The 26,399-nt window shown below is 36.2% G+C and overlaps 1 protein-coding gene across 1 annotated transcript in view; it reads right to left on the bottom strand.

The window, feature by feature from the left end:
• Positions 1 to 26,399, bottom strand: part of MAN2A1 (mannosidase alpha class 2A member 1) — a 205,063-nt gene that overhangs the window by 106,536 nt on the left and 72,128 nt on the right. The window contains exons 5-8 of the mRNA XM_020968826.2: positions 20,276 to 20,403; positions 13,748 to 13,921; positions 11,785 to 11,971; positions 1,915 to 2,092 (exon numbers count right to left, since the gene is read on the bottom strand). Coding sequence (XP_020824485.1) covers positions 1,915 to 2,092; positions 11,785 to 11,971; positions 13,748 to 13,921; positions 20,276 to 20,403 — 667 coding nt within the window. The remainder of the gene's footprint in view (positions 1 to 1,914; positions 2,093 to 11,784; positions 11,972 to 13,747; positions 13,922 to 20,275; positions 20,404 to 26,399) is intronic.

Genomic DNA, 26,399 nt, shown 5'->3' with positions numbered 1-26,399 from the left:
ACACACATATGTAAGGATTTTAGCAGGAAGGAACACAAAGCAACAATCAGAAAGGTTAATAAATACGGAGCCTGAAGTAAAGTCACCAATAAGGTTCAATAGGAATCATTAGACTAAACAGGTGGAAGCCTAGTCACTATTTGAATGATATCAGCAAATACAAAGTCATTTCACTTCTGTAGGTAGACCTCAGTTTCTTCATCTGTAAAATGAAAGTGTTAGACTAAGAGATATCAAAGGTCTGTTCTAGCTCTAACCTTGGGTAGATATAGTACAAATAACTAATGGTTACAATGGAATGAACATCTTTTCCAAATGCTTTGATTAAAGGTTGCTTTTAGTGTGTAGGCTGATATTTCTTTTTTTGTCAGATAAAAAGAAGTGATCTAGGCAATAAATTAAAAAATCAGAACTTTAAATTAAACTGTAAGATCCATGACAGCACAGACCTGTTTTTACCTCTTTTTTTTTTTAAAAAACATCCCAGTGCTTAACATAGTGCCTGGCACATAGCAGTTGCTGAATAAATGCTAACTGAATTAAAAGAAAAAACCATCTATTGGTATTATAACAGATTAAAAACACAAATAAAGACAAGATGAATTTTTCAATTGATGCATGGTGCTCTGGGCTTTCAAATGAATATCTAAGATATCTGATACACTGATTCTTTATATGAGATATGTATTGTTATAAATTATTTTATTTTGGTTCTCTGGGTTAAAAAAGGAAATGATATCAATAATTCAAGTTCTCAATATTTACAACTGTGCATGAATATGTGTGTTAAACACATGACAAATACACATTCATTCTAATGGCAACTTCCTTAACATAGTACTGAAATGAAAAGCTTTTTCCACTTTCTCATTAAGAGGATGTTCTAAGTTGGGCATTTCTGATCACCTAAGAGCAACGCTACTGGATTTATTCTCCCAGTATTGGTCATTTCTGTGTCACATTCATGTTAAGCTCATCTACCTCAACAAAGAACTCAATTCCATGAAAAAAAAAACTGTCAAGAGAAAAATGATACTATTAGAATCACTGTGCCCTCATATTTTCAACCAAATAAGAGGTAAATTCTCTACTCTCTAAGAAAAAAAATCAGACCCCAAATATAAAATAAAGTGAATCAACTGGCCAGCAAGCATTTAAAATACTTACTATGTGCCAGGCATTGTGCTAAGCACTAGAAACACACACACAAAAAATTTTTAAGCCCTCAAGGAGTGTACTTTCCCCTGGGAGAGACAACATGTAAAGAACCAGGCAATATATGAGATAAACAAAGTAGATGAAGGGAATCTGAAAGGGGAAGGCATAGGCCCCCTGGAGAAGATTCCCACCTTTTAAGTCGAGTCTTGAAGGAAGCCAGAGGAAACTAAGGGGCACATGTGCAGAGATGGGGTGGCAGAGTATTCCAAACATGGGGCCATGGATACAGGAAATGGAAGGTTACATTGGAGGACCTGCAAGTTAAGCTTGCATAGTTCAGAGATGTCCAACTCAGTGTAGTTCAGAGGTATCAGCCTCTTGTGTTATGGTTTCTTTCAGCCAGAACCAGATTGAAATGGAATTGGGAAATGTTTAACAAAATACAATACAACACAGATAATGTTAATTTGCGTTTTTCTAAGTCAAACACACAGCCCAGGGAGATCCATTTCTATTTGAATTTGCCTGGCATAGTTGGATCAGAGAGAGTATGGAGAAGAGCAAGGTTTAAGAAGGCTGAAAAGTAGGAAGGAAACAGGGCATTAAGAATTTTAAATCCTGAACAGAGGACTTTATATTTCATACAAAATTTAAATTCTAAAAAAGACAGAAATGCAATGCAAAGAAACTAGAGAAGTTTTATTAAGAAAGCTCAACTTCAATTTTATCATTTATATCTAAATATTTTCAAATTACCTTGACATGTAATTCAGGCTGAGAATTCAAATAATCAAAAATTCTCTGATAATTCTGGTACTGCTGATCCCATTCAGAGCTTTCACTATAACGGAAATCATCTCCTAGAGGAGCCAAGAGCACTTTAGTACGGAAAAGTTTTGACTTCTTTCTGTACTGGTCTAACAACATCCATGCCCTTTAAAAACAAAATCAGTTTAATAAAATTTAGAATAGGGAAAAAAGTTACTGGATAAAAAGGAAAAAAAGTTATAAATACTGCAAAATGGTGCATGCTTTTTATATGTGTATGAGACAAAAATGGTAGTAATAAATGAAAGATTAAATTCTAATATAAATAAATTTGCTCTAAGAATGACATACTTTAAACTGCTTATCTAACTCATACACTTTTATTTCACATTCATTTCCAAATATATCTCTCCCTTCCTCTTCAAATCTCTAACCGCTCCAGCCCTTGGGGAAAAAAAAGATTTTAAAAGAAAACAGTTTAGCAAAACCATCCCATTCATCAATTATCAAACATATATAACAATCAATGCTCATAGTCTGCTAAGTCTCCAAGAAAAAGTGGGAGTTAAATTTTTCTCTGCTCTACTCCAATGTAAAAAAAGTGATAAAAACATAACATTCATTTTCTTTTTATTGTTCTTTGAACTTAGAATGTTGTAGATACTGTATATTTTGTTACTCTGGTTTTCACTTCATTCCATAATTTGAGGTCTAGAACTGCTATTCACCTTTCATTCCTGCTTTTTTCATTATTTCTCTTAAGAGTCTATTCCTTTTTCTTTTTTCATCTCAAATGAATGTGATGTTCCTTAAGCTCTGACCAGCTTTCTCTCCACTTAAGTGACTATAGTGGCCGAATTAGTTCCAAGATCAAATAAAAATTCTGCTGCACGGCAGTTATCTTCCAAAATTTAGCTCCAACTTTGTTATATATTACTACACACACACAGAGGCTATGATGAAGCCAAATTGATCTTCTCATTCCTCACATATGACACTGCATCTCCGTCTCTATACCTTTATACTTGCTGTCTCCCATTCCTAGAAAGCATTCCCTTCTTACTTCAATATTCAAAATATCAATACTGTCTCCATATAAATCTGTATTTTTTGTTTAGGTTTCCTATATTACAATTTTTACCACTCTTTGCCTTACACAGCTTTAAGGTTACAAGTTTTGCTTTTGAAAGTTTATTTATAAGTTCTTTGCATCCAACATGAAGACACCATGTGAGGCAGAGAAATACATTTTGTTGTATTTCTTTGGGGTTTTCTTGACAAAGATACTGGAATGATTTGTTATTTCTTTCTTCATTTCACAGATAAGGAAACTGAAGCAAACAGAATTAAGTGACTTGCCCACTGTCTGAGGCCAGATTTGAACTCAGGAGGATGAGACTTTCTGACTCCAGGTCTACCATTCTATCCACTGCACCAACCTCATTGCTATTATGTTCAAGGATATCTAAACTCTCTATCATTTTATTCAACTGTTTTCCTTTTTACCTGTTAGATTAGCTCTAAGAAAAGATATCTATTAAAAATACCGCAGAGATGATATTTTTTGCTATTCCGTTTTTTTTTTTACTTTATTAAATCAGATACTACACCACTTGGTATAAATGCTTAGTTAGTAATTGTTTTCATCTGTGGTACCTTTGTTGTATTAATGTAATTTCACTAGCTGTATCTCTTGATATTGTAAATAATGGTTTTGGCTTGTCTAATATCATGATAACTACTACTTTCTGGAACCACCTAACATAGAGTAATTGTTTTTCAGATTTTTATTTCCATTTTTTATGGCTCTGTATTTTCTGATGTTGTTCTTAAATATGACAAATTTTTCTTAATCTATTCTGCCACTGAATTTCATTTTATTCAGATGTTTAATCTATTCATGTTTAAGGTTATGATTATTAGGCTTGTGACTTTGATATCGACTTTTCTTCCTTTCTTTCAAGTGAGCACTCTGTCCCTGCAAATAACTTTGGTTCTAGTACTTTAACGTTAGTCTTTTCCCATGGAGTCTTCTCCCTTCAACTATTCACATTTACCCGTCCTATTTAAAATCCTATTAATTTACTTAAACAGTTAATTTTATATGTGTCACCTATTCCCACACACTTTTCAATCTTTCCTTTGCCCATCTAGAGAAGTATATGATTCAAAACTGTCCCTTTCTGTGATCCTTCCCTCTAATATCTTAACATTCTGGTTTGGCGCTCTAAAAAAAAAAAGTTCCCTTAATTTGTTCTACTTTTTCTATTGACTTTGATTCCGATTTCTGTTTTCCTACTTGTGGCTTAAACATTCTTTCTCCAGTACCAAATTTGAGTGCCCTCCTCTTCCTTATTTCTAGGTTATTCCATTTCTAGAACTTTCCTAATCCTTCCCCTTGAGCATTTTTAAATTTTATTTTTATTTCTTTTAATGGGACCTTTTATTCTTGCCTATGCTTCATACGTAGAAATATTAATTGATGAAGGAAGTTGTGCCACACAACTTGCAGCCAAAAACATATGTTCCCCCATTAGATTGTGAGCTCCTTGAAAGCAGTCTTGCTTTTCTATATTCATCTCTACTGTTTGGCAGTGCTTTACACATAGTATAAAGGTTAGAAGTTTTGCTTTTGAAAGTTTATTTATAAGTTCTTTGCATCTAACATGAAGACACTATGTGAGGCAGAGAAATACATTTTGTTGTGTTGTTAAGTCATTTCCAACAGATGCTGGAGATCAGCTGAAGGCAAATGCAGTATAAGATGGGAGGCACAAAGTCAGACAAGGGTCTCGGCTTCAGTATTCCTCTTCCTTCTTAAGGGTATAGATGAGACAAGAAAAGGGTGAAGCAGTCTAATCTCACAACAGGAACTTCTTACTCTGCAAGATCATTTCAGCTCTGAAACTCACACTTCTTCAGGATTCTTTCCCTGAGGCTCCTTCCTCCTACAGATTAGAGGGCAGAGACCTCTCCTCTGTGGATCCAGAACTACTCCATTTTGAGAATCACTTCCATTTTGTTTACACATATGTCTGTATGGGGCAGCTAGGTGATGTAGCAGATAGAGCGCTAGACCTAGAGTCGGGAAGACTTACTATCTTGAGTTCAAATATGACCTCAGACACTTACTAGATGTGTGACTAAGCAAGTCGCTTAACTCGGCTTGCCTCAGTTTCCTCATCTGTAAAATGAGCTGGAGAAGGAAATGGCAAACCACTCCAGCATCTCTGCCAAGAAAACCCCAAATGGGATCACCAAGCATTGGGCACAACTGAAAAACAACAAATGTCTATATTCTCCCACTAGTACTTACAATATAATAACCCAAAATAGGATCCTATTGTGCAACCTGTTCTGAGAAACAGCCTAATCCCCCACATCTTGTTACATAGAAATCCCTAATCCTAAAACTGGTAAAAGGGTTATTGCACCAGATCAGCCTCAAGCCCCAGCAACAGGGACCTTGATCAGTAAACATTTACCCTATCCCCACTCCTCTCCAGACCTACAAAAACACTCTTCCTTCACTGAACAGTGTTATTCTACTGGACCAGGAGAGCCACCCTTGCGGGCTAACTCAAAAAACCTGGGTTGGCTTACAAATTCCTGATCCATCTACTCCAATTATTCCTGTCCTTCCATACCTCTGAGAACCTCCTTGTGAGGATGGAGCCCAGACCAGCCATCTCTTCATATCTCAAGTACCTGTACTCCTCTGGACTTCCGCATCAAACAACCCCCTGCCCCAACTTCTCCCACCTCCCCACTGTGCTTGGGTTTTTTGTTGTTGCTGTTGTCTTTCCTCATTAAATTGTAAACTCCTTGAGGGCAGAGATAGTCTTTTGCCTTTTTCCTTATCCCTAGAACTCCCTCAACATCTGGCTTAGCAGGTACATGCTTAATAAATGTTCAAAACCTAACTGACTCAGTTTCTTCTTAACTCTCTAAGACAGCGGTATCACATATTCAGCTCACAGACCCTGCAGCCCACAACACTTGTGAGTATGGCTCAAATGAGATTAAAATGTAATTGGGACAAGAAATGATGAACAGACTGACTTTGGAAAAACCTGGAAAGACTTGTATGGTCTGATGCAGAGTGAACTGAGCAGAACCAGGAGAACCTTGTACACAACAATAGCCACGTTGTGTAATGACTAACATTGATAAACTTAAGCCTTCCCAGCAACACAAGGATCTAAGACATCTTCATGATGGAAAATGTTATCCACATCCAAAGAAAGATTTATGGAATCTGAATGCAGATCGAAGCATACTGTTTGCTATTCTTTTTTCTCTTCTGTTGAGTTTTGTTTCCTCTTTCTGGTGGTTCCTCCTATTGGTTCTAATTTTTACTCACAACATCACTAATCTGAAAATATGTTTAATAAGAATATTAAAAAATGTAATTGGGATAATCTTTAACAGAAAAATAAAAATACAACAAAACACAGATGATATTACATTTTAAAACTTTAAGTCTTGGTTCCACTTCCAGAAGCCAAGATGGCTGAGGAAAAAGGCAGTCGCTCTCACCCTTCCCTATCAACTTCTGAAAACCCAGAAACTATCACCCTGGGAAAAAAACAAACAAACCTGGAACAGCTGAACTGGAAGAAAGATGGGGAACAGCAGTGCAGCAATGCAGCAGCCCAGCAAACGGGTCTCCCAGTGCCTCAGCAAAAATAAGGGAAGCAGCACTACAAAGGGCCCTAGGCAGATAAGCACCCTGCAGCATTCATCTGAAAGAAGCTGAAGAAAGAAACCTAGAATCTTCCTAAAGTCCCAGCCTTGCTGATTCCAATCCAACACCAGGTAAGCTGTCATAACCCTACAGCCTCCAACTGTCAATGAGGAGGAGATCCTGAAGCCCAGTGTCAGGCAAACACCAACACCTGGACCTCCAAGTGCCTCAATAAGGGTGGGGAAACTGGTGGAAACCCCGCTCAGAAAACCACCAGGTGTCTCGGCACTCTACCGCAAAGGAATCTCCCAGCGCATTAGCAGAAACAAGGGAGGCAACATTGCAAGGGATCCCAGGCAGATAAACACCCTGCAGCACCCATCTAAAAGGAGCTGAAGAAAGCTAAAGGAAAGGAAAATCAGGCAAACTAGAACTGCCTGAACATTCCAGCTTTGCTGATTCCAGCCCAACACGAGATAAGCTGCCAAAACCCTACAGCCTCCAGTTGCCAACATAAGAGGCCCCAGCACACTAAGCCAGTGACCAAGAAGTTTGTTCCCCAGCAGGAGAGCTCAATCTCTTTAAAGGCCAGGGAATAAAGAAACCATGAGCAAAAAGAAATGTACCATAGACGCATATTATGAGAAGAGTGAAGATCAAGACAGAAATTCTGAAGAGGACAACACTGTCAACAAACCCACATCTGCAACATCAAACAAAAAAATCTGAAGCCCAAAAAGCCATCTTAGAAGAGCTCAAGAAGGATTTTACAAGTATAATGAGACAGGCAAAAGAGTCCTTAAACAATGCAATTGGCCAATTGGGAAAAAAAGTACACTGAAGAAAACAAGTCCCTAAAAAATACAATTGGCCAACTGAAGAAGGAAGTACAAAAACTAACAGAAGAAAACAATCTGTTAAAAACTAGAATTGGACAAATGTAAACTAATGACTCTGAGAGAGCAAGAATCAGTCAAACAGAAACAAAAAAAGGAAAAATAGATGAAAACGTAAAATATCTCATCAGTAAAACAACTGACCTAGAAAATCGATCCAGGAGAGACAATTTAAAAATCATTGGACTACCTGAAAATCATGATGAAGAAAAGAGCCTGGACAGTATCTTTCAGGAAATCATAAAGGAAAACTACCCAGAAGTCCTAGAACCAGAAGGGAAAATAATCATAGAAAGAATACACTTCTCACCACCTGAAAGAGATCCCAAATTGACAAGGAATATAATAAGGTCAAGAGAATGATCAACAATGTCAAAGGATACATAAAGGTCAAGAAGGATGAGAGGACTGAGAAAAGGCTGCTGAATTTGGAAATTAAGAGATCATTGGTACTTTGAATAGAGCAATTTGGGCTGTATGATTGGGTCAGAAGCCAGACTCTAGAGTAGTGATGTTAAACTCATGTAGAAATGGGGTCTCCTACTCCATATATGGAGATCCCTGAGGCTCACATAAGACTTAGTTTTTGTTTTGTTTTCTTTTTTAATTTATTTTATTAATTTATTTTGATTTATCAAAAATCAATTCCATATGCTTTTGAGTTAAAAATTTTTCTCCCCCTTCTTCCCCACCACCCTCCCTTCCCAGCAATACAATTTTTTACTCACAACATCACTAATCTGAAAATATGTTTAATAAGAATATTAAAAAATGTAATTGGGATAATCTTTAACAGAAAAATAAAAATACAACAAAACACGGATGATATTACATTTTAAAACTAAGTCTTGGTTCCGCTTCCGGGACAGAGGAAAAAGGCAGTCGCTCTCACCCTCCCCTATCAACTTCTGAAAACCCAGAAACTATCAGCCTGGGGAAAAAAATAAAACCTGGAACAGCTGAACTGGAAGAAAGAGGGGGAACAGCAGTGTAGCAGCCCAGCAAACAGGTCTCCCAGTGCCTCAGCAAAAACAAGGACTATAATAACAAAATTCCAAAATTACCAGATGAAAGAGAAGGTGCTGCAAGCAGCCAGAAAGAAACAATTTAAATATCATGGAACCACAGTCAGAATTACACAGGACCTTGCAGCTTCTACATTAAAAGACTGCAGGGTATGGAACATGATATTCTGTAAGGCAAAGGAACTTGGATTGCAGCCAAGGATCAACTACCCTGCAAAAATGAGTATGACTTTTCAAGGGAGCAGATGGATAATTCAACGAAAATAGGGGGCTTCCAAACCTTCCTGGTAAAAAGAGCAGAGCTCAACAAAAAATTTGATCTTCAAGTATAAGACTCAGGAAAGACATAAAAAGGTAAATGGGACAGAAAGATACAAAACGTTGTTAATAAGGGCAGACTGTTTACATCCCTACGAGGGAAGATGACACTCTTGAGAACTCTACTGTTATTACACCATGTTAAAGGAGTATACATGAAGGGGGTGGATATTGGTTGACTTTGATGTAATGATAAAAAAAAAATCTAATCAAGTGGGTTAAAATGGATTCAAGTAAGTGGATTAGTCTGATCTTAGAAAATATACTGAGAAAGTGGAGGCAGACACGGGTAAATTACATTAAAGGAAAAGACAGAAAACCGTTATTACAGCAGAGGGAAAGAAGGGAGGGGGTTGAGCATTGTTTGAACCTTATTCTCCATCAGATTTAGCTCAAGAAGGGAATAACATAATCAGTTAGGTATAGAAATCTAACTTGCCCTTTAGGCAGTAGGAGGGAAAAGGGGAAAGAAAAAGGAGGAGGGATAGAAGGGAGGGTAGAAGCAGTAAGGGCAAAGGGGAAGAAAAGGGAATGGGATAACAGAAGGGAGGAGAGACTGAAGGAGGCAGTGGTCAAAAGCAAAACACTAGTGGAGGGGGAAGGAGAAAGGAGAAAGAAAAGCATAAATGGGGGAAAAAAAGGATGGAAAAAAAGACAAAGATAGTAATCATAACTGTGAAAGTTGAATTGCTATCTTTTTTTTCTCTTCTGTTGAGTTTTGTTTCCTCTTTCTGATGGTTCCTCCTATTGGTTTTAATTTTTACATACAACTTCACTCATGTGAAAATATGTTTAATAGGAATGTAAATGTGTAGCCTATATCAGAGTGTGCACAATCTTGGGGAGGGTGGTGGGGAGGAAGGGGGAGAAAAATTTTTAACTCAAAAGCATATGGAATTGATTGTTGATAAACCAAAATAAATTAAAAAATAAAACAAAACAAAAACTAAGTCTTATGTGAGCCTCAGGGATCTCCACATGTGGAGTAGGAGACCCCATTTCTACATGAGTTTAACATCACTGCTCTAGAGTCTGGCTTCTGACCCAATCATTCAGCCCAAATTGCTCTATTCAAAGTACCAATAATCTCTTAATTTCCAAATTCAACAGCCTTTTCTCAGTCCTCTCATCCTTCTTGACCTCTATTGTAGCCTTTGACATTGTTGATCATTCTCTTGACCTTAATATTCTCTCTCTTAGATGTTTTTGTGATACCATTTGCTTCTGGTTCTTCTCCTCCTATCAATGTGACCCCTCCTTCTCAGTATTCTTTGATGTATCTGCATCCCTGACACTCAATAAACATGTGTGTCCACTAAGACTGTCCTAGTCTGCTCCTCTTCTATCCTGTGCCATCTTCTTTTCTCCCTCTATAAATCTTCACTTGGTGACTTCATCAGTTCCCATGGATTTTAATTACCATCGCTATTCTGAAGATTCTCAAATCTACCTATCTCAGAATATTCATTATCTTTCCCTCTAAACTCTACCCCTTCTACTGCCTTCCCTATTACCGTAGAATGCAACATCCTCCTCCTATTCCATCAGGTTTGCAATCCTGGACTCCCACTATCTTTCACTCCCCCCATATATAATAAGCTGCCAAAGCCTACTGATTCCACAGTTGCAATATATAGTATACTTTCTCTCTTTTGATACTGCCATCACACTGATGCAGGCCCTCATCACCTCACATCTCAACTATCCCAACAGTCTCTGGTGTTTGGTCTGCCTGCTCCAAATCTCTCCCCACTGCAATCCAAATTCTACTCAACCAGCAAAGTGATTTTTTTTAAAGCACGGATCCAATCATATCATTCCTTTACTTAATAAATTCCAGTAGCTCTTTATCACTTCCAAGATCAAAAATTAAGTCCTCTGTTCAGAATTCAAACCCCTTCATCACCTTCTCCCTCTCCCCATACCCTTCAATCCATTGACAATGGCCTACAAGATCTTCTAACTCCTAAGTGGGTATTTTCACTGGTTGTCACTCATGCGTTAAATGTTCTCCCTCCTCATCATCCCCTCCTGGCTTCCTTCAAGTTCAAACTAAAATTCCAAACTGAATTTCCCAAATCCCTCTTATTTCTAGTCCCTCCTCTCTGTTGATTATTCCCCCTGTATATAGCTTGCTTATACATAATTATTTGCATGTTTTGTTTATAATAAAGGCAATCAATTCAGACATTTATTAACTGCCTAATATCTGCAAAGGCCCAAACTAGATACTGAAAAATACAGAAATACAGAAACATCGTACATCCTATTCTCACTGCATCAACAGTCTGAGAAGCAATAAAATAAAAAGGAACTCAGTATTATACACTTAATTATAATGAGATTCATTATTGGCATAATCTTTTTTTAAAACAATAACATTAATGATTCATATAGTATTGAATTAAATGTTTATTAAATGTAAACACTAACATTTTTCTCTAACTCAGAAAACACAGTTTAAAGAATTGTGCAATATACAGGATATCCCAAAAGTCTTAGTGAGCTTGAAGCTATTAGAATTTAAGCTTAAGCAGTTTAAGTTAAGATTAAGCTTTAGCTTCAAACTGCACTAAATCTTTTCAATCCTGATCACTAGGATTACTCTTAAACACAACAATAATTAAGTAATTAACATTTTCAAATACAATAAATGTATCTTAATGGCCATATCTTTTATCAATTTTGTGAAGAACTAAGTTAAATGATCAAAGTGTATACAGTGATTCATATATAGCAGAAGCCAGTGAAGGAGATAGGGATAACAATGGATAGAACTGGACCTACAGAGTAAATATCTGAAACTATAGTATAAAGAACTGCTTTATCAGTTCCATTAATATGTTAATGTAATATTAATTGAATACTTATTGTGCAGAAAACATTTTATGAAAGAAAAAGAATACAGGAATTAGCAAAGTTTAAAGAGTACCTGTGATTGACATTTCCTTCATGTATTGCTTCTGCAGGGACTCTCCAAGGACAGCTGATTCTACCTCCAGGAAGTCGTTTAAAATCAAACTGGCAACATATTTTAGGATCAGGCCCACAAGTGTGAGGGACATCATAACTATAAAATGGCATCATATGGCAAAATATATCTGTACTAGATCCCAAATCTAAAATTAAGAATATAACAATGAACATTATTAACAACGTTTCTCCAAAGTCCTCTAAAATTCTTATTTAATTGTGGGGGGGGGTTGAGAAGGGCATGGAACTACTGGAACTAATTTTATAGGTATAGTCAGTCAATAAACATTTACTGAGTGACTACTATTGTACTAGTAACTGTGCTAACCAATAGAGATATAAAAGGGGCAAGACAGTGCCACCCCTCAAGGAATGCAAAATATAATAAAAGAGACAACTAGCAAATAAAAACATAGAAACAAGAAAAATATAGAATACCTAAGAAATAACTAATAGAAGAAAGGCACTAGAATTAAGAGGGTTAGGAAAGGCTTCCTGCATATTGGGACATAATGGAAGTCAGGGAAGGTGGTAGGCAAATAGGAGGAGGGAGAGCATTCTAGGTAGGGGGGACAGCCAGAAAAAAAATCCCAGAGCCAAGAGATGGAGTGACTTGTTTATATAAAAGGAGGCCAGTGTCACTGAACCAAAGGGTACATGGCAGAGAATAAGGTGTAAAAATACTGGAAAGGTGGGAAGGGGGTTAGATTAAGAAGGGCTTTGAACAACAAAGAGTTTTTTATTTGATACTGGACGTGATAGGAAATGAATGGAATTTATTGAGTGGGGAGTGGAGGAGATGTGGTCAGACCAGTGCTACAGGAAAGTCATTTTGCTGGCTGGGTAGAGGAAGGATCAGAAGAGAGAGGCTGACCAACTAGCAGGCTATTAAAATAATCAAAGCATGGTGTGCTGAGGGCCTCCACTGGAGTGGTGGCACTGTCAGAAAAGAGAAAGGGGCATATACGAAAGACTGTAAAGTAAAATTGACAGGCCTTGACAACAGCTTCACTGTGGTGGGCAAGGAGGAGGGGGGGTGGAGATAAGTGAGGACCACAGGATGACTCTTAGGTTATGAGCCTGAGGGTCAGAGGACAGTGTTGCCCTCTTATATGTGGAAAATAGAAGGGGTTGGAGAAGAGTTTAGGGTGAAAAGATAGTGAGTTCTGCTTTGGACATAGTTTAAGATGTTTACTGCTGGATATCCAGTTAGAGATGCCTGAAAGGTAGCTGTAAATGGAAGACTGGAGGTCAGCCAAGAGATTCCAGTTCAATAATTCTCTCAGAAAATTATGTATAGCTTTTTATTGGTAGCAAGGGGGAAAAATGAAAAAAATCTTGCAGAATTACAAAGTGTTTCAGAGTCTACACAAGAAAATTAGCTTGACGTAATGGCATTTGGTAACTAAATCACAATTATAATTTCAAAGCCTATATATTCCAAGAAATCCAAAGGCAACAAATATTTGATGAAAATGGTTCAAAACAAAATAATATTTGATTTGTTCTGATAACCAACTTTCTTGGTAAGCAAATGCCTCACATTTTATTAACAGTTTATCATTCTGAGAATTTATTTGTAAAATATTATCACCTTTTATTTACATATTACCTCTGCAAAAGTTTGCAAAAGAAGCAAGGGTGCTAAAGTTGTTGTACATTTCTATCCCACGTCTATAATCAATTTTTTAAATGTCTCTAAGATTGTAACATCATGTATTGTCAACATATATGGTCACATGTGAATATTCCAACACTGATTTTTTGATAGGAGCTTTTAATCTTCTAAAAAAAAATTAAATTGAAAAAAAATTTCTTGAAACTTGAAAAATATTACCCAAATCCTCCTATCAAGTACAACATCACTTTATCAGGTGCTGACTTGATAAAGTAGAATCTTCATTTTTGATATCTGTACATACCCCAATTTTGTCTCCAATAAAATTCTAGTGACTTTGTCGTTGCAAAGTACTTTTTAACCGAATAATGAACTCTCTGGATAAGCATATTGGAAAATCCAGTGCGTTTCAGAAGATATGCCATTGTTGGTGAATGTCCAAATGGATCAATAGCCCAGCCTGACCTAGGTTTCACTCCTATTGAAAAAAACAGTTAAAATTAACATCTTCTAAAAAACACTGGTAAATTAGGTAAAACATATAGTATTAGTTAAACCATATATATGTGATTGAGAACTAAAACATCACAATGCTAGCATGGCACTTGCTTTCTTCTTCTGAGTATGAAAGATACGCCAACCTATATAATCTCTTACCCTTACCCAACAGCCCCCAGTCCACTTTTCCATTTTCTAATAAGATATATTTTAATAATCAAAGCACAATGTCAAGTCAGATGAAAGCTCACTCAAATTAATACAGAAAACAGCAGTTTTAAGACTAAACAATGAAGTGGCACAATTTTGTTACATCTCTGCCTTCCCAATGCCATCCTTGGGCTACTTTATTTACATTTCATAGTTTCGGAGTCAACCTTTTTTTCCCCACTTAGCTGCCTCAAATTAAAAGAAAATATTTAGGCTGCCTCCTCTACTTTTCTAATAGCCCATATGTTCTCATACTTAAGAGGAAAAAGGCAGAATAGCTGATAAAAATTTGTAAAGCATCTCACTTTACAAAGTCCTATTTTACTATTCACTATTGATACTATTTTACTAAATTTTCTCAATAAAGCGTTTCTACATCACATGTGAAAATATACACTAATCCATAAAGAAATAATTTTGTAATGCACAAAATTTCAATTAACCTCAAAACAGAGATATCAATGTTTTATTGATGGCAGCATACTTGTAAGGAATGAACATGATTGTAGGATCACAGATTTAGAATTGGAAAGAACATTAAGAGCCATTAAGTCCGATCTTGTCATTTTCCTGGTTAAGAAACTGAGGCTGAGAAAGTTTAAGTGACCTGACCAGGGTACTAAAAAGAGCAAATGACACAAATATAATCATAAGAGAATATCAGCATCTGGATATATTTAGGCTGTTTCAAAGATGAAGAGTCTAAAGACTGGAATAATAATACATAGCACAATAGATATATGCAATGTGTAACATACAAAATAATATATTCAAAATTACATACGTATGTGTTGTCTTTCTCTAACAGAGGAAGAGTCCCCCTCCTTGAGGGCATAAACTATTTTGTTTTTCCCCATGATATATCCCCATGGAAACTTGTATGTTTTTTTTTTCAGTAGTTTCAGTTATGTCCCCCATTTGAAGTTTTCTTGGCAAAGATACAAGAAGTGGTTTGCCATTTCATTCTTTGATTTTACAGATGAGGAAACTAAGGCAAACAGGGTTAAGTGACTTCACCAGGATCAGACAGCTAGTGTCAGAGGCTGGCTTTATTTGAACTCAGGAAAATGAGTCTTCCTGAGTCCAGGCTTGGCACTGTATCCACTGTAACATCTAGCTGTCCACCTGAGATTATGAACTGGACCACCTCCAGAGAGTTGCATACCATGAAGCTCTCAGGATACCTGGCAGCAGTAACAGTAAAAGGGTAGAGATACATCCCTCCTTGGACTCATTTGATCCACAGGACATTGATGGAGAAGCAATTGTTCTTGGTCTTTGCAGACAGGATCTTTAAGGTACTCATCTCCTCCAGATTCAGAATAGGAGACAAAAGCCAGATGAGGGCACTGGAGCCACACTGTAAATCACTGCTGGAAGAGATGATTCATCCTTACCTTTCTTCACCTTTTGTAGATTAACTCCTTAAGAAAAATGGATAGAACTAGTGCTTCCATTTTCTCTCATCTCACTATCTTCTTAACTCTCTAAAATCTTGCCTCTAACCTCATCATTCAAATGAAACTGCCCTTTCCAAAGTTACCAATGATCTCTTAATTGCCAAACCTAGTACTCATTTTTCATTTCCCTATAGCTTCTGATACTATTGATCACCCTTCTTCTCCTTGATAATTTTTTTCTCTAGTTGTCTTCCCTGCCACTCTCCGTTTTTGTGTGTGTCACATACCTCCTAAACATATATATGCTGTTTCCCCCATTAGAACGTACCCTCTTTAAGCACAGAGACTATTTTACCTTTTTCTTTGTATCCCTGATGCCTCACACATTATGTAATACATACCAGGTGCTTACTAAATGGTTCTTGAAAGATTACTGATTAAGAGGATTGGATTTAGGTGGCCCCTAAAGCACCTAAAGGTCACTTCCATCTATTGATCTGCAATTATGGCTCAACTATGGTTGAAAATTAAAAAGCTTTTTGCATGAGCAAAATCAGTGCAGCTAGGTTAAGAAAGGAAACTATAAGCTAAGGAAAGATCTTTGCTGCAAATACTTATTTAAAGGTATAAGATCCAAGATATACAGGAAACACAAATATAACCGACTATCCCAAGTCTTAATGATGTTTTAATCTATCTTAAACCTGAGACCATGACTTTTGGGATTCTTTGTTCAAGACCACAGTCACGACCCCACCCCAGGACAAGAACTCAGTAAATTCCAATCATTCCCTCTCCATTACCTTCAGGATCAAATATCAACTAACCTTGTTTACCATTTTAAACTTCTCACAACCTTACACCTTCCTACCTTCCTACTCTTCTATTTTCTTTCTCTCCATATAATCAACAATCCTTCTATGTCAGCTTCCTCAAATATGACACACTCTTTCCCATCTGAAAGGCTATTGACTGGCTGCCTCATACACCTAGAATGCTCTGCCTCTCACTTCCCTGGCTTCCTTCAAGACTGAGCTCAAATCTTACCTACTGTAGGAGATGCTTCCTACTTTGATTCTAGAGCCTTCCTTTATTCTGAAACTGCCTTCCAAATATACTGCAATAAGCCTGTATGTACACAGTTTGTATATATCCTGTTTGTCCACAGTTACCATCCTACTTATCCATTAGACTATGAGCTTTTGAGGGAAAGCAATGTGTTTTTGTCTTTCTTTGTATTCCAAGTGCTTAGCACAGTGTTTAGTACACAGTAAGCACTTTAAGAAGTGTTTGTTGACTGACTGAAGCAAAAGAATAACATGTTCACAGATACTGAAAGTCCTGCAACCTCATCAAGATGTGTATTGCACACTGAAATGAAGGTTAAAGACTGCACTGCATCCAAGCTGGTCTATTCGGCACAACCCTTATCCAACTTCTCCCATAAGTTAACCACAGAAAGTTCACCCAAAATGCTAGAGCCAACTTTCTCTCAATTTTGCAAGGATATCAGGTAACTCAAGTACACAAGCCGTCCACTGGGAGCAGCTAGGTGACACAGTGGATAGAGCTCCAGCCTCGGAATCAGGAAGATCTGAGTTCAAATACGACCTCTTGACACTTACTAGCTGTATGACCCTGGGCAAGTCACTTCACCCCAATTGCCTCACCAAAAAACAAAAACAAAACAAAACAAAAAGCTGTCCATTAGTTTTCCTTCACATTCACCCTGGGCCTATTTTGTTTTTTCAGTCACAAATTTCTTTGATGATACTACTTCTTCATATATTTTTGTTCATTATATATTTCTGCCTGCTCAGTTCCACCATGTATCACTTCATTTTTCTCTGGGTAACCTTCAAATTAATTCTTTGTGACTACTGTTCTATCAAACACCACCAAAAGAATAATAGTGTAGAAAAACTGAGGCTTGGTTTCAGAGAGAAACCTGGGGTCATTAAAAAGAACTACAGTTTCCTAAGGGCAACCTAGCATTCTCTCCTTTTATTCAATTCTGAGTACACCTCCTTGTGCACTTTCAGTGTTTATTCAACACACACACACACACACACACACACACACACACACACACACACACACATCCTACTCACAATGCACAAACACTATGACTGTCCATCCAACTATTATATTCCCAGCGACAGGAATTCTTCAACTACTTTGCTTTTCCTTTGTGCACAGCACTCTTGTGTGATTTGATCTAAAACGCTCTCTGGCTTTTCAGGGCTTAATGCAACCAGCACAAGGGTTATCCACAAAACAGCACCTAAGAATGACTTCACCATCTATACTGAATCTCTACTCGATCTTCTCCTTAGGGGAACATTTTTGACAAGAATGTGTCTCTCTGTTTTATATCTTGGGGGATATGGTTAACAAGAATATCTATTATTCTATCCTTTAAAGAATCATAATCTCGACATATGCATTAGCGATACCTTATTCAAAAAGAATCAGGAAAAAGGCATTTTGTTCTTCCAAATCAAATGTGTTATAATCAACAAATAAAAAGTACATGAAGATCTTGAGATCTCTACATTTTTCAGTCAATGGAAAAAACTTTTATGATGGAAAAAAATGTCATCTACTAAAGAATACTACATAAGAACACCTGCCTGTTCTCTTCTAATAATCAAGGATGGCTTTAGTGTATATGTATAGTATTTTAATAAAAATTTCATACAGATGGGAGACTAGGCACAAAGTTCAATAATAATATAGTAATAAGAGGTTTTATTAATAATTATGTTAATGTAATCTAACATTAATATAATTACAATAACAGGGTTTTTTCTGTGCATTGAGTTTTTTAGCCTTTTTCAGATACCTTGGGAATTCACTAATTTAAAACTGTCACCAAAAACAGCACTTCTTAAACTGTGAGACCCACAATTTAAGAAGCACTGAATGGGTCATAGGTGGAAAAAGTTTAAGCCTTGACCTAAAGCACAGACCTCCTCTGGTTAACCTTGGTCTAACCCAACTGTTTTTTTATCTTCATTTTCTTTAATGCCATTTCTACTTCATCTAAAAGTAGTAGTTCTCAGAGTGTAAATCATGGACTACAAGACCCTTTTGGAGGTCCATGGCTAAAAACTATTTTGATTAAGAGTAAGATGTTATTTGTCTCTTACTTACCAACTACTACTGATCTGAATGTAACCAGATTTCTTCATATATTTCAACCTAAACAACATATCACAATAGATTGAATGCAGGACCAGATATGAAAATCCAGCTATATTCCATTAAGCCAGACATTAAAGGGATTTGCAATAATATGTAAAACAATACACCTCTGCCCACTAATTTTTATTTTGGAAATCACAGGTGTTTTCTCAATTTATATTAATATGAAAAGGATCTATCATTGTCATTTTAAATGAATTTATAAATTAAAACATAAATAGCTATAACCCATATAAAAATAAAAAGCTTAAGAGTACAATAGAGATCTTAGACCAAAGAGTGTGAGAATCACCAATCCAGAAGTATAATCAGGACAGTAATTTTGTTCATTGTTCAGATGTTTTCAGTCGTGTCTGATTCCATAATCCCAGTGGGGTTTTGTTTGAAAAGATACTGGAGTGGTTTGCCATTTCCTTCTCTTGCTTATCTTACAAATGAGGAAACTGAAGCAAACAGGGCTAAGTGACTTGCCCAGGGTCACACATCTAGTAACATCTGGTCTGAGACCGGATTTGAACTCAAGAAAAAGATTCCTGACTCCAGGCCTGGTACTCTATCCACTATACTAACTAGATGCCAGGATATTAATAATAAAGATCAAATATGGTGGTTCCAATTCCCTTTTATAGTGAAAAGTTCATTACAAAAATCTTTCAAGATTTTTTATTTTTTTATCTGGTTGTCCTCTTTCACATTTCATCATTAATTGTTCTCAAGATGAATTTGCATTTTTTAATTTCTCACTAACTTTAAACTGTTTTTTCCTTCCTCTACTTTTCAATGTATAGGGTAATATTGTTTATAATCTTACATTATCTTTCTCTGTAAGATTTCACAAAATATTTTAAATCAGTATTGTTCTTAACCATCTTCTCTTCCTTTGGTAAGGAAAATAAGACTTTGCTGACTAAATGTCTTTTAGGCTCTTGGTGTTTTCCTGTAACAATTATTTATATCCATTAAACTTCTACATCAAATGTCATAGCCGGTAGTGAAGTTATTTCCTCCAACCTTTCTAATTTTAACATAAGTTGTTTTAAAACACAGAACACAAAAGAAACAAAAATTGAATGTGAATTAAATAAATGAATGAATAAAAATGAACAATGAAATGAACAAGAAATCAAAATCAAGGTTCTATTTTTTGTTTTACCTTAACACTGCTTTCCATCTCAAAATCTATGGTTTTATGAACATAAAATCTTAAGTGTTTGTGTGTGTCTGTGTGGGGGGGGGGGGAATGGGAGGTGAGAAAGCTGTGATTTTTTTTAATTTTTATTTTTAAAGTTATTTACATCTGTAAGGTGTTTCTTAATCAGGAATTTAATTAAACAAAGCAAGTTTTATTATGCCTATGCTCGGTGTATACTCAGTGCTATTTCAATTGCTTCATTCTACACAACTCAACTTGAAGATCTGATGCATTAAAATTATTCTTCCAAGGTTTTTAGAGATTTAGAATTCTGTCCATAAAGCAATACAAAAAAATGACAAAGCGGAAAATATCATGTACCCACCTAGGTTTCTTTCTAGCCATTGATGTCCTTCAATAAGTTGATCAATTAATGCAAAGTAATGTGGAGATGCTTCATCAGGCATGACCCATCCACCTGTCACAATTTCGAGCTGTCCATTTGCAATTAAACTGGAAAAAAAAGAAGTTTGCATTAAAAACTGCATTCAGAATTCAATGTTTGTACAATGTCAAGCATTTGTAAAGAACTTTTAATGTAATAAGCACTGCAGAAATGCATAGAAAAAGGAAAAAAATTCTTGCTCTCAAGCAGTTCACCCTAATTGAGAGAAGCAATACATTAAATTTAGCTGTAGAGCAGATGGAAAGGCCTAGGAATCCTTAAGCTACTCAGTGGTTGCATGACAATGCCAGAGTTTATACAGAATAGAAGCAGGACTAGAGCTAATGACCAGAGATCCTAAAGATGCAGAGACAAGGCTAATACTAAGTCCTGGAAGATCTTGGGAGAGAATAGCATGACAGACAAAATGGTTACCTTAGTAGGAGATTCCACCTTTCTGGATGGAACAGAGTTAGTAAATCCTATCTCATCCATCCCTGTAAGAAATAAAGGTGAGTTCTGGGTAGCATTTATTGGGGCAGAGATTGAAGAGAGAAGATAAGGAGTAGGGTTGCCTGATAGTGGTACAATTCAGCCCTCTTAGATATGTTCAGGGACAGACCATGAAGTGCAGGGGGGGGGAGAAGAGAAGGTAAAGAGAGAAAAATGTCCCAGGTCTGGGGACAGGTTTTTTTTCTCTTGGGCTTCCCTGATGCATTCTGGGATTATTTTAGAGGGAAAGAAAAGGATAAAGGGGAGACAAAAAGTACAGAGGCGGAGATCAGAAGCAGAATGCATCTGATCAGAATGCATCAGAATGCAAAGAGTCTTGGAGTTGAGCACAATCCTCTCTGACCATCCTCTTCTTCACTGTAAAGAGGGAGTGGGAAGCAATGAAAGGAAAACAGTAGAAGATAATAGGGTGGAAGAAAATACAAGTTAAGGATCACAACTATGATTGATAGAAGAGTGGCTAGAAAACAGAAATCAACATGTTAATGATATCATTTATACACATCTGCCTGGATCAACTGTGTAAAACTTAGCTACTTTGATCAAGAAAACGATACAAGATAATTCTGAAGATCCATGATGAAAAATGCAATCTGCCTTCAGAAAACTGATAAACTCTGAATGAAGACTGAAATTCTGATTTCACATGTATAATCCTCTCAAATTGCTTGTCTTCTCAAGGAGGGGGGGTAGGGCAGGAAGGAGAGAATCTGGTACTCAAAATTTTAAAAAAATTTTTACATGTAATTAAGAAAGCTTTAATAAAGTAAGAATAATTTTTAAAACCATGAAAAAAGATTCATAGAGTTAAAATAAGGGGATGGAAGCAAAATCTATTATGCTCCTAGTGAATGCATAAAGGTAAGGGTAGCAATCATGATCTGAGAAAAAAACAAAAAAAAAACCACATTAAAAGAAATAAATAGCAAAACTACATTTCACTCAATGGTACCATAAATAATGAATTAAAAGCAATACTTAAAACATTATGCATCAGTTAACTTAGCATTCTAAATACTTAAACACTAAATATATTACAGGGAGGAATAAACAGTAAAACTATAATACAAAAAGATCTCAATGCACTTATTTCAGACCTACACCCCCCCCAAAAAAAAAAGAATTTTAGAAAAGTTAGATATAATGGATCATTAATGGTATCATAAAGGAGAATACATATTCATCAGCTGTGGAAAGAACCTTTACAAAACTTAACCAAACCAATTTTTACACAAACACTAAAAATCAGAAATGTCAACCACATCTATTACTGATGACAAAGCATCTTTCTATAATAGTATATTCCTTTTGTTATCCCTTCTCTTTTCACTCTTAAAACCCTCAGAACAAAATCAATATACCCATAGGACCTTTATTTTACTTAACCCCTTAATATCCTTTGAAGATACCCCTCCAAATAGAATGTTACCAAAACATTCACCTCCTTCCCGTAAGTCAAATAAGTTTCTCTTTCTAGATTTCACTGGACTCTCAATTTCATATCAAATTTCCTACTCAACTCTGGTCTTTTCATCAATAATACCTGAAACCATCTATTCCAAAAAAGGGAACATTTTCCCCCCATGCAGGATATATCCAGCTTTGCATGGCAAACTATTACTGGTTGTAAGCCTTTTTTTTTTTTTTTGGAATATGGTATTCCAAGATCTCCTCTAGTTTTAATAAAAGCTGTTAGGTCTTGTGTGATTCAGATTGTTCCTTAGTATTTGAACTTAGTATGTCTGGACGCAGCAGTTCTCATTTATTCATGTTTTTAAACACAGAAGCTCAAGATGTTGGCTATCACATTCCTAGGACATTTCCTTTTGGGGTCCTTTTTGGGAGGTGACCAGAGGTTTGTTTTTCCTACATTCTGATCCTACATTCAACTTGTTAGTTCCCTCTTCTCTCAAGTCCCTTGCTCCCTTTTATCCTATTACAGCATTTACCTATCAAAACTGAGATTTGAATTACTTCTGCCATCTGCTGCCTTCATTCCCTATATGTGGCTGAATAAAGCCAGAAAAAACTAACATGGCTGTTGTTCATTTCTTCAGTCACATCTGACTCCTCATGACCCTACAGACTATATCATGCCAGGCCCTTCTATCCTCAACTATCTCCCAAAGCTCATGTCTGGTGCTTCCATGACACTATCTATCCATCTTGTCCTTTGCCTTCCTTTTCTTATTTTTGCCTTCAATCTTTCACTTCAGGGTCTTTCCTAATGAATCCTGTCATCTCCTTATGTAGCCAAAGTGTTTCAGCTTTATTATTTCTCCTTCCAATGAGTAGTCTGAATTAATTTCTTTAAGTACTAACTGATTTGACTGGGTCTACTACAAATTTATGTTACATAATCTAATCTGGATTCTCACTAAGGTAAGGCAATCTTTTTACACTTTAACAACTGACTATCCCACTTAACAAAGTGGTTTTCCCCAAACCTTTTCTTTCCTCCTCAAACTTCTCATAACTGCCATACCATCTACTCTCTCAGCTGAGAATTTTGCCTCATATTTCACTGAAAAAAACTAACACTATTTGTGGAGAACTCCCTCTTACTTTACATCACTCAAGATGCCTTACACTACTATTTCTCAAAGCTATTTGTCCAGTTCTAATTTCCATCTTCAGTCTCATCTCCAAACAAATATACCATAGGCATTTTCAACTCAATATATCCAAAACTGAAATCATTATCTTTTCCAAAAAACCTTCTAATTTCCTATCTTCTCAACCGTTGTTGAGGGTACCATTATGCTACTGGTCACCTAGCTTACAAATTAGGTGTCACCCTTCAGTTATCTCTTTCTTCAGATCCAATCAGGTATAAGTCTTATAAATTTTAACTTCATAACAATTGTTATGATGACAGAAGACTGATGAGTATTCCTGACTCCAGGCCCACCACCCTATCCACAAAGCAACCCATTTGCCCCATGTGCGAAATACTTAATTTGTTATCTATGGTGCCTTTAAATATAATGTAATTTCCTTATTTTTCACTTTTAACCATATCTATTTTTACTCATGTCTTACCTGGGATTACCACCTCTGCTTTTCTGGAGTCACCTGGGGCACAACCATTCTACTCCAGCATCTCATTTTCACTCTGTAACACTCTTTACAAGAAAACAATTCGAATACAATCTATTCTTAGATTATGTTTTCTAATTCACTCTGCTATCCACTTCTGTTTTATGGGTCAATTTGTTCCATTCATATTAACAATTAGGATTGCCCATTGTGGGTTTTTTTCCCCTTTTTCATATGCACTTAGGTTTTCTTCTCTTAACCCTCCACTCCTCCATTTACAAAGAAAAATAAACTGGAGAAAGCAAGGAAATGAGATTACACTAGTAAACAATAACTGGAGAGCTCTAATACCTCTCCTACACTGTCTCCCTTTAATGCTTTCACTAGCATTTTTAAGAATTTCCTTTGTGATTACCTCTTCCTTTTCCCTTAAATTCCTCTCTTCTACTCCCTGTCCCAAAATATTTCCCAGCAATCTATAAGGTCCCTCAACACCAAGTTCTTTAGTATAGGTAGGTATTTTCTACCTTCTTTTGCTTGGTTTAGATAAAACTGAGGTTCATAAAATTCTGTCCTCCCCAACTCCCACCTCCCATGCGTATACATATCTGTCTTCTTCTGATAAAATCCTAATTACGTGAAATAATAAGGTCATCCCCCTCCTTTTATTTCTTCTCTATTTCTTCCTCCTTCTTACTTTCTCAAAGAAAACCAAAAAGCATAAAGCCACATAAATTCCCAGAGTTTGTCTTTCTTTGTTCATTTGAAGATAGTGGGATATATGTATACACACACACACACACACACGCATACATATAGAGATAGATATATGGATATATGACATAAAGATCTCTTCTCTTACTATTATTAAACATAATTATCATTTATCCCATTTAAACTACTTAAATGAATTTATTTCATTTGCTTTTTTCTTTTCACTTTTCTTCTCACTTTGCATTTCTAAGATTCTTAGCAGGAATATTTCTAAGTCCCCTACTCTATTAAAGATTCTTTTTTTTAAATTTAGGATTATAATTAATTTTGCAAAATAAGTTATTACAGGTTGTAGACCCATTTCTCTTGCTTTTTGGTAAGTCTTATTTGTAGATTTTCTTTCCTTCTACTAATACATAATATTGTGTGATGCTTTGCTGACTATGGTACCTTCATACTTGATTTGTTTTCTTTTTTTTTCCTAGTTGCTTCCTGCTTTGACCAGGAAGCTATGGATTTAGGCTAAGACTTTCAAGGTATATTCAAATGTGGAACTTCTTTATGGGAGTGACCTGTGGATTCTATTGTCATTTTGCCTTCTACTTCATTCCATCCCATCTCCTCCAAGAGACTTCCCCCACCTATCATCCTCACTTTATCACTTATTTTCAATCTCAGTCTACAAATGAGCATGTTCTCCTATCCTGAAAATCTCACTTAATCCTTCCATTCTCAATTACTATCACCTCTTCTGCCCTTTGTAGTGAAATTCCTCAAAAAGGCAATTTGTAATAAGTGGCTCCACTTCCTCTCTTCACAATCTCTTCTTAACCCCTTAAAATAGGACTTCTAACCTTATCATTCCACAAAAACTACTCTTGTCAAAGTTACTAATGATCTCTTAGTTGAGAAATCCAAAAGCCTTTTCTCAATCCTTATTTTCCTAGGACTCTCTGCAGCCTTTGACACTGCTGATTAATCACTCCTCCTAGACACTGTCTTCATGTTTTCAGGATATCACATTCTCCTGATTTTCTTTGTCTCCTTTGCTGGATCTTCCTTCAGATCATGCCCTGTAACCATTATGCCCCCAAGGTTATGTCCTGAGCCATCTTCCAAACTACTTCATTTGTTAATCTCATCAGACTCTATGGAATTAATTACAATTTCTAAGCCAATGGTTCTGAAATCTCCTTATCCTGTCCCCAACTCTGCTGACATCAAATCTAATTATCTCCAATTGCTTCAAAGACATCCTAGTCCAGTAGAAATCTTAACCTCAATATGCCCAAAACAGAATTCATTATCTTTCTTTTTTCAATTAATCTTGTTTATTTTATTACATTTTAAGTTCTACATGGTCTCACTCCCTCCCCAACCTGCACTAGAGAAGGCCACCATTTGACACAGATAGACAGATCTATGCATATACACATGCACATACATAAAACCATTTGTATATACACCATTTGACACAGATTTAGAAATATATGTAAAACCATAATATGCACACTTCTATGTCTCAACTCTGTTTCAGGAGGTGGATAGCATCTTCTTTCAGAGGTCATTTATAATTGATTTGACTATTTATAATACTCAGAATAACTTAATAATTTCTAGTTATTCTTCAAACAGTATTGCAGTTACTGTATGCAATGTTCTCTTGATTCTGCTCATTTCACTTTTCATTACTCCATGGAAGTCTTTCCATATTTTTCTAAAAATCAACCAGCTCATCATTTCTTATGGCACAATAGCATTCCATCACAATTACATGCCACAAATTTTGCCATTCCCC

The sequence above is a fragment of the Phascolarctos cinereus genome, unplaced genomic scaffold, assembly GCF_003287225.1.
Source record: "Phascolarctos cinereus isolate Bilbo 61053 unplaced genomic scaffold, phaCin_HiC Scaffold_4;HRSCAF=312, whole genome shotgun sequence".
NCBI classification, from domain to species: Eukaryota; Metazoa; Chordata; class Mammalia; order Diprotodontia; family Phascolarctidae; genus Phascolarctos; species Phascolarctos cinereus.
This window is presented reverse-complemented; position numbering and strand designations above follow the sequence as displayed.